Source organism: Trachurus japonicus, chromosome 24 (assembly GCF_045865225.1).
Source record: "Trachurus japonicus isolate A0001 chromosome 24, Traja_1.0".
NCBI lineage: Eukaryota > Metazoa > Chordata > Actinopteri > Carangiformes > Carangidae > Trachurus > Trachurus japonicus.
The window spans coordinates 25,924,027-25,936,831 of record NC_140930.1 but is presented as its reverse complement, the minus strand read 5'-3'; the positions used below and the strand labels follow the sequence as shown (position 1 = coordinate 25,936,831).

At 42.1% G+C, this 12,805-nt stretch overlaps 2 protein-coding genes across 6 annotated transcripts in view; one reads left to right on the top strand and one right to left on the bottom strand.

Moving 5' to 3' along the window:
• Positions 1–2,064: 2,064 nt before the first annotated feature.
• LOC146962082 (uncharacterized) lies at positions 2,065–4,757 on the top strand. Of its 3 annotated transcripts, XM_085770575.1 has the most exons (7): positions 2,065–2,163; positions 2,380–2,713; positions 2,750–3,000; positions 3,131–3,219; positions 3,311–3,482; positions 3,783–3,877; positions 4,211–4,448. In XM_085770575.1, exons 1-7 carry the CDS (start codon positions 2,122–2,124, stop codon positions 4,212–4,214), a joined length of 987 nt encoding a protein of 328 aa, XP_085626701.1. In that variant the 5' UTR covers positions 2,065–2,121; the 3' UTR covers positions 4,215–4,448. The 3 variants fall into 3 exon arrangements, with proteins under 3 accessions (XP_085626701.1, XP_085626700.1, XP_085626699.1); XM_085770574.1 differs by lacking the exon at positions 3,783–3,877 and having other exon boundaries at positions 4,211–4,757; XM_085770573.1 differs by lacking the exon at positions 3,783–3,877 and having other exon boundaries at positions 2,380–3,000; positions 4,211–4,757.
• Positions 4,758–5,596: 839 nt separating this feature from the next.
• The window catches only part of LOC146962081 (mitogen-activated protein kinase-binding protein 1-like), a 29,772-nt gene continuing 22,563 nt past the window's right edge, over positions 5,597–12,805 (bottom strand). Inside the window, exons 27-33 of one of the 3 annotated variants that reach the window (XM_085770569.1) lie at positions 10,939–11,094; positions 10,487–10,653; positions 9,641–10,267; positions 9,444–9,525; positions 9,068–9,156; positions 7,933–8,018; positions 5,597–6,105 (exon numbers count right to left, since the gene is read on the bottom strand). In XM_085770569.1, coding sequence (XP_085626695.1) covers positions 5,866–6,105; positions 7,933–8,018; positions 9,068–9,156; positions 9,444–9,525; positions 9,641–10,267; positions 10,487–10,653; positions 10,939–11,094 — 1,447 coding nt within the window. In that variant the 3' untranslated portion in view covers positions 5,597–5,865. The remainder of the gene's footprint in view (positions 6,106–7,932; positions 8,019–9,067; positions 9,157–9,443; positions 9,526–9,640; positions 10,268–10,486; positions 10,654–10,938; positions 11,095–12,805) is intronic. The other 2 variants (XM_085770570.1, XM_085770572.1) reach the window with 2 other exon arrangements.

Genomic DNA, 12,805 nt, shown 5'->3' with positions numbered 1-12,805 from the left:
GCTCTTCATTCTCTGTCACTAGATAGAGTTTAAAATTAAAGACCCAGCTGGATAAATGTCAGGCGCTGAATTCTTTGAGGATTAAGTCTCAGCATTCGAAGACACCAAGATTTTTGACATTTTTCAGCTCAGATGATGGCAATATAATAATAGTGAGGACAACCAGTGAAATTGTGTGCATCCACGTGAGTGTTATTTGTTGTGAGCTTGTTGCCCTGGAGATTTGTCAGGACATCTTTCCTGTTAACCATCAATATTGGAATCAATATTGTAACGTGTTGGAAGAGGCCAGGCAGTTGGTTCTGTTACTGTAAACTCATTCATTACCAGAAAAACATTAAATATGAAGTACAATGCTGATGCCTGAGCCCGATGTGGTGAATTAACCTGCAGATGAACTGAGCTGTAATGTCTGAGTTCCCAGCTATCAATGCCTGAGTCAGTGGAACACAGAGAAAACAGCACTCAGTCCTGACTTCTCTGCTGTAATTGCGTTATTATGTGCAGCCTAGACAAATATGGCATGAGTGTTAACGCAGTCCCATGACCGCTCAATAGTGAAGGGAAACACATCAACACAAAAACAGGCCATTGTGTTGCCAGTGGACCTAGGTTACCGTAGGCAAAATAAAAAATTATATAAGTGTCATCTGGGAGAGATTATGCACTATTTTAAGTAGTCTGCAAATTTAGTTGATTTAATGTTGTTAGCTAACAAACATTTTAACCTTTGCCTTTAATTTTTATTTTATTTTATTTAGAACCTTCGTAACTTCCAGTACGTGAAGTCAGACTCCTGAGGATGAGGCAGTACATGGAACAAGAGCAAAACAAAAGAGACTAAGTTGCATAGAATTTTAAAGCCAACACATCTCTCACCATATCTTATTTGCACATATGCTGTGACATGAGGGCGTGGCGTCTCTTTCTGACAAGTGGAGTGATGAAGTGAGGAGTGACCAAGTGGTGACAGGGTTTGAGGCTATAAAAGAGAGTTGCTATGTGCTTTGCTACGAGCTGCCTGATTCACCTGAGCTAGACCACAGCCTGCAGCCTGCTGCTGGGTGCACCTGAGGACAAAGGACACAAAAAGGAGGTAACTTCACTTTCAGTCTTAATTTGACAGTTTGCACAATTGTACTTTTGTGTTTTGTTTTGTTGTGTTAAGAAAAAATCATATTCTCTGTTCCTGGCCTAATATTCTATGTAGTGTATATTATAGTGGTGCACTAAACAAATGAAATGATAAACTGGTAAGAGTGATATAAAAGTATATTTCATCTTTTATATGTGTATGTGTGTTCAAGATTGATTGCTGTGCATTGATTTACTACAGTAATGTTAGTGAATATGATGACATGATCAAAAACATAGCTATTGAAAACATAATTATGCAGTGCCATTAGACATCTTTATATGGATTTATATGAGGAATATTATTTTCCAAGTGCAGCATCTATTATAAATTATTGTGAATCATCTTTATCTGGGTTGTAATTCTTATTGATGGCAACCATTAGCCAGGATGAAATAGCAAATCCATGTGCTTATGTTTTAAATAACGTATTAAAAGTAATTGAATCTGCAGCCACAGGAACAACTATATCATGGCTCTTCACCAAAGAATCATTGTTGCTGCACATTCCTCTCTAAGTGCACATACAATCCAGCGTGAATGTGTCATTATGTTTCTGTGTGACTGAGGACGTCTTCAGCTGCCATCATTCAATTAGTAGGCCACATCCCATTCATTCATTGGCATTCAATAAGCTTAAGTTAACAATGTATATCTATATGGAAATACAAAAGTCACCCAGTGCATGAATTCCTTGCTGTCAATTGAAAAGCTATCTGGAGTCCTCTGGTGGTCACCTGGAGAACTATGGAGCGTGGTGCATGCTCTATGACTTGACACAACAGTTCAACATAGTTTTTTAGATTTAGCCATAGTTTAGCAGGTTGTTGTGCCATTTCTTTTTTTCTGACAAGGTGCAGCTGTTTTGGTTTTCTTCTATCTCCCTGTTATTATAAAGTTATCTGTGATTTACTCATGATAAAGAGCAAAAAGTAACAAGCTGTAAAGAAAATAAAAGCTCACCTGCTCTTGTTCTGGCAGGCAGCATGGATGTAAGTACCTCTTCAAATTCTCAGATCTCTACACTGGTAAGAATAAAACAAATAATCAACTACTTTTCCATCTAAATATAAGCGTTGAAATCTTTGCTTGTGTCAAACGGCAATGTTTGCAAATGCAAGGTTGTGTCCTCCATCCTTTCCACCCTTACTCTTCCCCGTATGTCCATCCTTGCCCCTGATCCTTCTGCCCCTGACCCTTCTGCCCCTCCATCCTGCCCCTCTCCTCCTCCCTCTCCCTCTCAGCATTCTGATACTCTGTGTGGCAGCTGCCCGCCCGCTGGTTCTGCCCCACAGACTAACAGCCTTTGGCCCAGCCTGCCATCACCTGGCAGTGGGTTCCCTGCGTGGCCAGGACAGCCCACCCAGCCAACACCATGCTGGACCGGCCAGCCAAACACACCCTGCTGGCCTGGGCCACAACCAGCTCCAGTCTCTGTCCCTACAACTATGTCAGTTCCAGCCCCGGCACAAGCTGTAACGCTGGCTCCTGCACCAACCACAACCATATACCCAGCTCCAGCTCCGGCTCCAGCTCCAGCTCCTACTATGGGGCAACCATGCCAGCCCTGCTGGCCAGGCACCCAGTACCAACCAGGCACCCAGTACCAACCAGGCACCCAGTACCAACCTCCACAGCAACCAGCTCCAATTCAAGTTCAGGTCCCCACTCAGGTCCCAGCTCCAGTTCAAGTCCCAGTCACAGTTCCACCAGCGGTTCCTGCTCCTGCTCCTGCTGCCAGCTACCGTCCACCAGGTTGGCCTGCCCATCCAGGCTGGCCTTATAACCCAGGACAGTCAGGATGGCCTGGACAGAACCCAGCACTTGTGCCTGTGCACTGGCTTCCACCTACATCTGGACCTATGGTGAGTCAAGTGCAGGGGATCTCACTTGCATCAATCAATCAATCATCAAGCATCATCTATGTTGGTTGGTCACATTTTCAGCTCAGTTCTCACAGCTCCATGGTCCCTCTCTTACTCTTTTGCTCTTTAGAGTGTGCCATACAACTTGAACCTGGCTCGTGGAGTCTATGACAAAATGATAATGACCATCATGGGTCATATCAAACCTAATGCTAAAATGTAAGATCTCCATATGCTGTTTCTCACAACATTCAGTTTTCTCTACACAGCACAGTGCCATCAACATCCACCCTGCTTCCTTTTCCTACAGGTTCACAGTGAATTTTCTGAGAGGCAATGACATCGCCTTTCATATCAACCCTCGCTTCAATGAGGGGGGCAAACAGGTTGTGGTCCGTAATCACAAAGTGGGTGAGCGCTGGGGTGCGGAGGAGAGAGACCTGAAGGGACCCTTCCCCTTTGCTCTTGGGAGCCCATTTGAGGTGAGTTTTAGAGAGAGGGCTCTAATTACATAATACATTGAGGAACTGGGCTTTAAGATGCTATGTGTAGCATGCTAACATAACATCAATAAATCTTGACCACATTTAGTCACTGAAGTGTGAGCGTCTGCAGCTGCTAATCCACTATTGCTTTTTCATACAGTTTTTAATTTAATAAATAGAAGCCACTAATCATTTTAACCATTGTCTGATTTGAATTGTACAAGATGATGATGTTTCAAAAGTCTGCACAGGGTACCTTTAACTGACTCCAGGTCACTTTCTCATGGTTAATATCAGGATAACGTTTGGAAAAGATGGAAAGGGTTGGAAAATCGTTTGTGCAAGCGAGTCCTAGATAAGGGAACTGATGTACTGCAGGGAGGCTACTGGAGGTCAGTGGGGGTCTCATGTTGCTCAATAACATCAATAACAATTACGCTTTAGAGGCATCAACAAGCAGTGACTAATCTGAGGAGCTAATTCTGTGTCCAACAGTCCTCGTGTCTGTGTTTCCTGTATGGTCCCTGCTGTTGCATCTTATCTTGAAGTTGCCCTGGATTTTGCATTAGGAAAATATAGAAACTCATCTTGTACAGTACATTGTTGTTCTTTGTTTGAACGCCAGTGAAAAGATTTGGTACAACAGGAGAAACTGAACACTGTATGTGTGATAGCTCATGGTCTTGATTGAAGTGCTACATAGTTGGTGTTGGTCTCTGTTCCAGATGAAGATTCTGTGCACTCAGGAGTCGTTCAGGGTGGCGGTGAACAACATCCCACTGTTTGAGTTCAGACACCGCGTCAGAGAGCTCAACCAGATTGACAGGATCAACATCCTGCATGATGTCGTCCTCACCTTTGTCAATGTGGAGACACTTCCATAGGAAATACAATGTTTTTGTGAGTGTGTGCTGTAAATGCAGCAGAAATGCATAAAAGGACACATATAGAAATTTTCCCAGATGCCTACATACATGCATTAATACACTTTACTCTGGAGGCAATAGTGCTTAAAGATTGAATGTGTGTTAGTATCTAATTTAATATTAATAAACACATGAGCTGAGCTCATTCAATAATATGCTACGTAACTAACTAGTTTGTATATGAACAGCTTTTCACCACAAATATGCTACTGCTATTTATTGTGTATAATCTTTGCTATATGATCAAATAACTACTAAAAGAGAATAATACATGTGTCGATATTGTTTGGAAATAATTTATGTCTCAGCTCTCTGAGGTTCTGTTAACTGAAATGATTATTCTTCACTCATAATAAAATATAATACCATAATAATACCAACATCTCCATGTTTATTCTTGTAAGAGACCATAAAGACATAAAGTAATTAGAAAGTGTATGAGTGCAGTAATTAGAAACTGTATAACAGCAACATAGAAGAAAAATCTCTCTCAGAGAAACATCTGAGCAGAACATTAAAAGCAGCACTACAAAAACGTTCAGAAACGTACAGAAGAAAAATCAACTAACAAAAAGGATCTGATGTCTAATATACAATACAGAGTAATAAGGACAAGTTACAGTTACTGTTGAAACCAGGGAGACACTGTTGGCAGAAGAATATGAATTACATGACAAACAGAGGAGCTTCAACATCCTTCCAGGTCATCAAACTCTTACCTCCAACCTCACACTCCAACATCACAATTCTATCCACACACCTTGACTTCACTTCCTCTATCCTTCCACAAAAACCTGCTCTCTCCATCACCTAACCCTCTTCTTTCTTAATATGTAAACAAAACCATTTTGGCCCACATGCACTGGTCTGGAAAGGATGCAAAGACGGTTGAAAACAGCTGTACTGCCACCTTTAGGAGGAATGTCAGTTTTCTATTCTAAGAGCATTACTACAAGTAAAGGTACAGGACTAATGGTGACTAGTAATACAAGTCAATGTAATAATTACACAGGAGGAGTTTTATAACCCACATACTGTACAGTGTTTAGTCAACTACATCTCTTCACCAGTTTTCAACTACTTGTGCTCATCATGTGCTTCATCAAACTTGTCCCTCTAGTATCTCCCTTCATAACATTTAAAAAACTCATTACAATTTAAAAAAGTGGAAACAGACAAACTATGGCATCTTGAAAAATAAGGCAACTTTCTTCTCTTATTCTTACTTCAGTGCATAATCCCCAACATGTTCTATTCACACTCAATAAAAGGTCAGAAAATAAGATCAGAGGATCTCTGTGCTAGTAAGAATTATGTAACATACTTCATCAGAGGATCTCTGTGCAAAATAACAAGTGTTCAGTTCACAGTGCTACCGAGTGTGAAAGTGTCTGTGTCTCTGGCTCTGCTAGAATACAGTACTGTATGTGCATGGGAAACATCAGTCTATCTGTTCAGGTCTTGGTGTCTAGTCTCCTCTCCACTGACTTCAGCAGCAGCTCAGCATACTGCTCCAGCAGAGCGAGGGCCTTGTCTCCCTCACCTCTGACCCCCTGTTCCCCTTGGGCGCCGTCACACAGTGAGGATGTGTGAGGCAGAGAGTCCAGCTCTGTCTTGACCATGAACAAGGCGTTAGACAGGATTCCCCTCATCTGCTGTTGGTCCTCACTGGGCTGTTGGTCGCTCTGCAGAACCTGGTTGAGATGAACCCAAACATACATGAACCAGTCAGCCAAGCAGACAGGCAGACAGACTATTACAAGTGTGTTTGACTTTTTTTATTAGGTTTAGTAGCAACATGATTGTTTATGATAAATTAACCTTTTTTTATTTACCAAATAATATTGTTGTCTACATTTGAAATGTGTCTAAAGCTGAGATAATTAGTTGATTAAATGGTTAAAGGGATATTTCACCCAAAATCGATAATTCACCAATTTTCTACTCACATCATGCCAAGGAAGGGTTTGGAGAACTTATCAAAATGAGAGAAAGTTGCTGCGAGATGATTGTTCATCATTGTAAACCAGTGGATGTATGATATAAACACGGAAGAACATCTCGCAGCAAATCTCACACATGCGCACAAACATCAACAGAGCCACTGGGAGCTACTGCTACAACAGAGATCAAATTAATTTTGATATGGAGGTATTTGGATGTTTCATAGTGTGTGTTTTGGACGATTCAAAAGTGAGCACTATCCACCGCCATTAGATGAAAATCTGTTACGGACCCCCCCTGGAACTCCAAAAGTTTTGATGACTCCCAAAGTTCTCCAAATCCTTCCTTGGCATGACACTGAGTAGAGAATTGGTGAATTATCCATTTTGGGTGAAGTTTCCCTTTAACGGAAATGAATTCAAGCCACTGTTCAAGCAAAAAGGAAAAAAAAATCCAAATATTTTCTGGGAACAGTTTCTCTGTTGTGAGAAAATTGGTTACATGCTGTCATTCCAACATACCAGCATTCCTACATACCACCATTTAGACATACCACCATACCAACATACTGCTATTCTAACATGCCATTGTCCCACCATTCCAACATTCAATATAAGGAAATGTACGTTACTCAACAGGTGACTGACTCCCTCCTACTTATCTGGACTCTCTCTGGCCTGTCTAGCCTCTACCTGGTCTTTTTACTAAACTTAAACAACTCCTTTCTTCATTGCCTAAACCCAACCAGTGCAGAATCTTTTGGGGAAAAAATACGCTATTAAAGGAATTGTCAGAAAGGCAGGATGTTTAAAAAAAGAAAAAAAATACAGTCATTCCGACCATAGGAGGCAAGAATTGTCGGAATTATGTGATGTTTGATAGAAAATTAAGTGTTGTCATTTAAACAATTAGAGGCCTGTATGTCGGACTGGTGGAATGTTGGAATGGCGGTTGTCCCCCGAGAAAATAATGAACGGATAAACTGACCCTAAATTTGTGTGTCATTCGCAGCCCTAAAGGTACAGTACCCACCACTAACAAGACCATCACAATTTGTCCTATGAAGTTAAACTTGAAGAGCTTATTATGCACACTCCAAAAGACAGACAGGTGCGTTGGAGAGGACTGAATGACCAAATAAGTTCAACAGAGAAAACTTCCACACACTGTTTTCATCTGCCTGATGAAGGCCTTCTGTGGGGTATTTAATTATTAAATGAATTATTGGAAAAATCATTTCAGACCTGCAGCTGATCAAGAATGTGTTAAAATGTGAGGTAATTGAAACCCAGTGGCAGCATCCACAGGAGTAGACGACACAACAAAACAGTGACATTATGTGAAAATGCAGGATTTTAAAATTCTCAGCAGTATTATCAACCTTTACATGTAATTCACAACAATAACAAGAGGAACATGAGAAATTACAGGTGTAATATGTGAGAAAGCATCACTATCTCTTTCCTCTCTTCATGATCTCCCTCTTTTCTCCACCTTTCCTGCTCTTTTAACTCTCCATCTCATTTTGTTCTAATTTTCATGTAGGCACACAAACACAAAAACACACATTCACTGACCGTGGTGTAGAGCATGACAGTTTTCCTCAGACTGTTGTGAAGCTCAGTAACAACCTGCCTACAAGTTTCCAAGGAGATGGGGTTATCTGCAGAGAGAGGGAGAGAATGGCTCTTTCAAGTATCGCCCTGCATGTGGCAAATTGGAGAGTGCACAAAGACACACGTACAGCACAGAGCAGATAGGCACAAACACACTGTTATTGAGTGAAGTGGGTGCACAGTGCATGTTGAACAAAAGGTTAAAGAGCAGAAAAAGGAAGAAAAAAACAACAAAAAACTTGGTAGCAGAAGAGAAACTATAGAAAAAGCTGCTGTTCGAGTCTGGAGAGCAGCGGCGGCGTGAGCTGTGAAAATGAGAAAATGATTTCACAGTTTATTTCCTCGAGCAAAACACACAGCTGTAGGTACAAATGTGGACTCAGTATGATTTAATGGCATTCATGGTGAGTGTGTTTTCAAAAAAAAAAAAAAAAGTGCAGTCACGATTGAGAACGCAGCAGCAGAGAAGCATGAAGAACAGGATAAGGAAGTTATTTTAAGATTCACCTCAGCACTGTAGTGAGTGAGCAATTCAGGTAACGGTGGGTCATAAAATCATATTAAATATTTGGTTATTATTGTATTAATATCCAAATAAGAGTGTTATTGTGAGCAAATTCTATTAGATATTGCAGCTTAATATCTTGTGATTACCAGGGTGACATGATGAGTCTAAATGGAAAACGTCTCCCTCTCTTTTAGAAAGCATTTTGCGAAACAATTTATATAGTAATCAACTGTTTTTTTGATATTTCAAGTGACATGTTTCAAGCCTGTTGCAAGACATCTTTGTTTTGTGCGACAGTAATTTACATTTTGAGCAGCACACCACGGAGATAAAGAGGCACACAGATGACATTAAAATGAGGGGAAAAAGAGGAGAATTCAAAACATCATTATCTCCCTTCATCTGTGGACTCACAGAACTGACAGTAGGGGGGGGGCACCGAGACAGACTGAGGGACACAAGACACAGACACAGACTGACAGACAGACAGGCCAGAGGACAGGAAGGGGATCAGTGTGAGGGGATGCAGTGATGGAGAGGAGGACTGTTTGTGACAGACAGGTTAATAAGAGTTGTGTGGAGTCAGACCTGGCTGGGGGTTAGCACTTGATGCGGGGGCCTCTTCGGGCACCAGAGGGCACTCTTCAGCTACAGCCACCTGTGCTGGCTGCTTGGCACTGGGAAGGTATGTCAGAAATGTGTGTCAGTTAACTGCTGTATGCAAATTCTGACAAAAAGACATCTGAGTTCAAAAGAGTAGAATGCAAACATCCGGTAAAATGTAATCAATTTACTTAACACTGCAGCACTCTCATGTAAAAGACAGATAAATAAACTTTAGCTGGACATAATACTTGCTGTTCTTGGAGGGGATTTTAGTTCTGCTGTCATCAAGTCTTTACAGCCTCCAGCAAAAAAACATGTGCAACAGGTTGTGTTTAGTGATGGTGATGTGAACATGTACCTGTCAGAAACCGAGCCTCTCTTCACTGGTAGGGAACTTGGCAAAGAAAGATCCAAATTCAAAGACAGATGTCTACCTAGTACTAGAAATAACAAGATAAACACAAAGCAACAGGAATAGTCAGGGATCTATTTGAATTAACTGTGTGTGTAATGTGTATTATGGCACATCTCATGGTGTAAGATTGGTTGACAAACCTTGTCTGCTTCCTGTTACATTACATCCAGGGTCTATTGTAGGCGTAGAAGCTCTCGCTGGACCTCCAGGCCAACTTGAGCTTGTAGTTAACTCCAGGCAGAGGCTGCGTCGAGGGCTGAGAGGCTGCTTGGGAAGTGGGATGCGAGAGGGCGGAATGTTCTGGCTTAAAGGAGTGGGTGAAACTGTAGCTGTGGGATGGGAAGGAGTAGGGGAGGGACTGTTTGATGTAGGACACGGTAAGATGGACGACGATGATGACAGAGAGGAAGGGAGAGCGGTGACTGGTGATGAGGTGAGCAGTGGGTGCTCCACCTCCAGCTCCACTGATGACCTCCTGCCCTTAAGGAAGGGAGGGGAGCGAGGTGGCGTTCCCACATGGATGCCGTCTCCCATGGAGGAGGACCGATTGCCTTTGGCAATAGAGCTAGCCGTGGGATTCATGTAGGAGTGCTGGCTTTTGAGTTTGGGGCTTTCCCAAGGCAGAGGGGACTGGGGAGACTGAGGTGACCCAGAGGAAGGTGAGGAAAGGTGGAAAGACAGACTGGGAACATCGTGATCCAGGAAAAGCTGCTGAGGTCTCTTGCGTAACATCTTGCGGTCACTTGACAGCGCAGGGGAGCAGGGAGCTGGAGAAAGGATGAAGAAGTGGATATCAGTGTCTTGTTTTGAGAAAACAGAAGCAGGTTATCTGGATAATATATTGCCAATTCCAGGTCATTTTTCACAGTCAGTATGAATTATTTGGTACATTTAACAGCATTTCTTTGTCCACCACCACTATTGTTACATAAACAGTAGAAAATAAGAGTAAAGAAAAAAATCAACTCAATGATGATGAAACGTACATTCTGAGGTCAGGTTCTGGGCAGAGTGTGATTTCTTCAAAGATGTTTTGTCCAATAGCAGTGGAGTTCTGGATGGAGGGTTGGACATCCTCCACAGGTGGGATGCTGAAGACTTCTTCTTGTGGGGTCTAAGGACAGGAGTACAGTCCCTCTCTGAAGCATCTGCCCTGTTGTGATACAACACCACAGCTTTAAGATCACTTCAAATCCAGTTATTCATGCCTTTATTTGTCTGTGCTGCATTTTACTCATTTAGTCTGTCTTTTATTTGCATCAGCATTATCCTGTTTGCATGTTTACCTCCTTTTGGTTCAGACTGGTTTTAAACAATATAAAAAATGTATTCAGTCATTTACAAAGAGGGTACCTTTTGTGCTTCTTAATAATAATCCAATCAGCCAAGCCTACCAAAGAAGCACTTTTGCAACTCCTAGTCTGTATTTCCTCCTTACTTTGGTCTTTCGATCCTGCCAAGGGACACAGGGGTCTCGTCCTCCATGTTTACACTCCGGCCATCCTCCATCAAAGGCCGTACTTTAGACACCGGGGGCTTTGCAGAGTGGCTACCTTGTTCTTTTCCATGCACTTTGGCAAACAGAGACAACCCCCTGCAGAGATCGGTAGAAACAATACACAGTTAAATAAAGTATGTCAAAGGAGTGGTCTGACATTTTGGGGTTTCTTCTTCTTTCTTACAGAGATTTCAAGAAGAAACTATCAATACCATAATCATGTCTGTATTTTAACAGTCTTACTGTTACTGTTCATAAGACTGTCGCTTTATTGCATTTAATGACAATAAATCTGTGTTACTAAAAGTAATAATTGATTATTGGAAAACAGGTCAGGAGTTAAATTAGTTGAATTGATACGTGCCTGTGTGCTAAAAATGATTCCAGCAAACCGGGGGAGCGTAGGCTACTTATGTTCCCCAGGTCGGGAACATAGGACCCTTTTTCTAAAAGGGTGGGCCTAGCTGGCTATGTTCAACATAGAAAAATCAATCTGGCAGCATCTTTAAACAGCATTAGTCAACGAATTTCATCTAATTTGTTTTATATGTACAATACATAATTGTAACAATATAATTAAGGTTTCCTTGAATTAATTTATGTCAACAGTCCAACCATTATTTATACCACTTCTTGTCTTTTTACATCTCACTCATGGTTGCGATAGTGACGCAGACTCTCATCAATCCAGACTACTAAATGATTTTTGTTTAGCCTCCTGTCTTTATCTAATTCTTTTTGTTCAGATATAACTGAACTTTCATGACCAAACATATAAAATAACCAGCAATGTTTGTTCGTTCTTAAATTGTAGAATGGCGCAAAGCCTCATGGGAAAAGGGAAACGCGCTAGAGAAAAGTCACTGAGAAAGTTATCATTAAACTAGCGGCTACGGCTAAAAATAGAAGGACTCACGGAAGCTAAACAGCAAAGCTTATCAGTCCTGCCCGTGTGTCACGTTATTTATAAGTTATATTCATTTAACAAGACAACACAGTCCGTGCTAAGTGGGCCGGTACGTCGGTACCTGGTCGGTACGCGGTACCGTTACTTCTGGATTTTAACCACTTGAGAGTCGGAACCTATGGGCACCGAAGCATGTTGGTGAGTAGGACAAGACCCCAAACCGTGGCGTGTGCAGCGCTGTCAGTAAAATCCATTCACAGAGCAGAGTAGGGAGGGGGAAATATACCTGACTGGATGTAATGTTCTGGTCAGCAGCGTTAATGCTTGAGTGGCACTAATTGCAGCTCTTTCACCCCATTCAGCATTTCTGTAGCCTACTTTTAATACAAATCCATGATCTTAGTGCCCACTTCTGAAGGAAATAGCTAAATTACCCATATTTCTTATTTTTCTTATTCTAACCCTGCCCCACTCCACCCCTGATATATACAGTAGGTAGGCCTATATCAAGCGGCGCTGGCGGCTCGTTTCAGCAGCGTTCAGAGAGAGAGAGAGAGAGAGAGAGAGAGAGAGAGAGAGAGAGAGAGAGAGAGAGAGAGAGAGAGACGGCCGTTGGTCACGGGCACTCAGAGCAGTAGGGTCCGTGTCCACCGGACGCTATGAAAAAAATGCGTCGTACCAGGCTCACGTCTCACATTGATGGTGAGTCACAGCCTCTCTCCTCTTCCACCGGTGGAAACTCTCTGATTGTTCGCAACGGAGTGAGAACGGAGCGGAGACGCCGGTGGATATTCATGTGAACGCGTGGCCTGCGCTGCGCGCATGTAGACCTTTCTCTCTTCCTCTCACATTGCGGATTATTGTGTGCGTGTGTGTGTGTGTGTGTGTGTGTGTGTGTGT

Excerpts from the sequence above, each read along its gene's own strand:
- LOC146962082 (XM_085770573.1), top strand. The coding sequence starts at position 2,122 with ATGGATGTAAGTACCTCTTCAAATTCTCAGATCTCTACACTG. Across the intron at positions 2,164-2,379 it reads ATTCTCAGATCTCTACACTG|CATTCTGATACTCTGTGTGG; the intron begins GTAAGAATAAAA and ends TCTCCCTCTCAG. Across the intron at positions 3,001-3,130 it reads CACCTACATCTGGACCTATG|AGTGTGCCATACAACTTGAA; the intron begins GTGAGTCAAGTG and ends TTTGCTCTTTAG.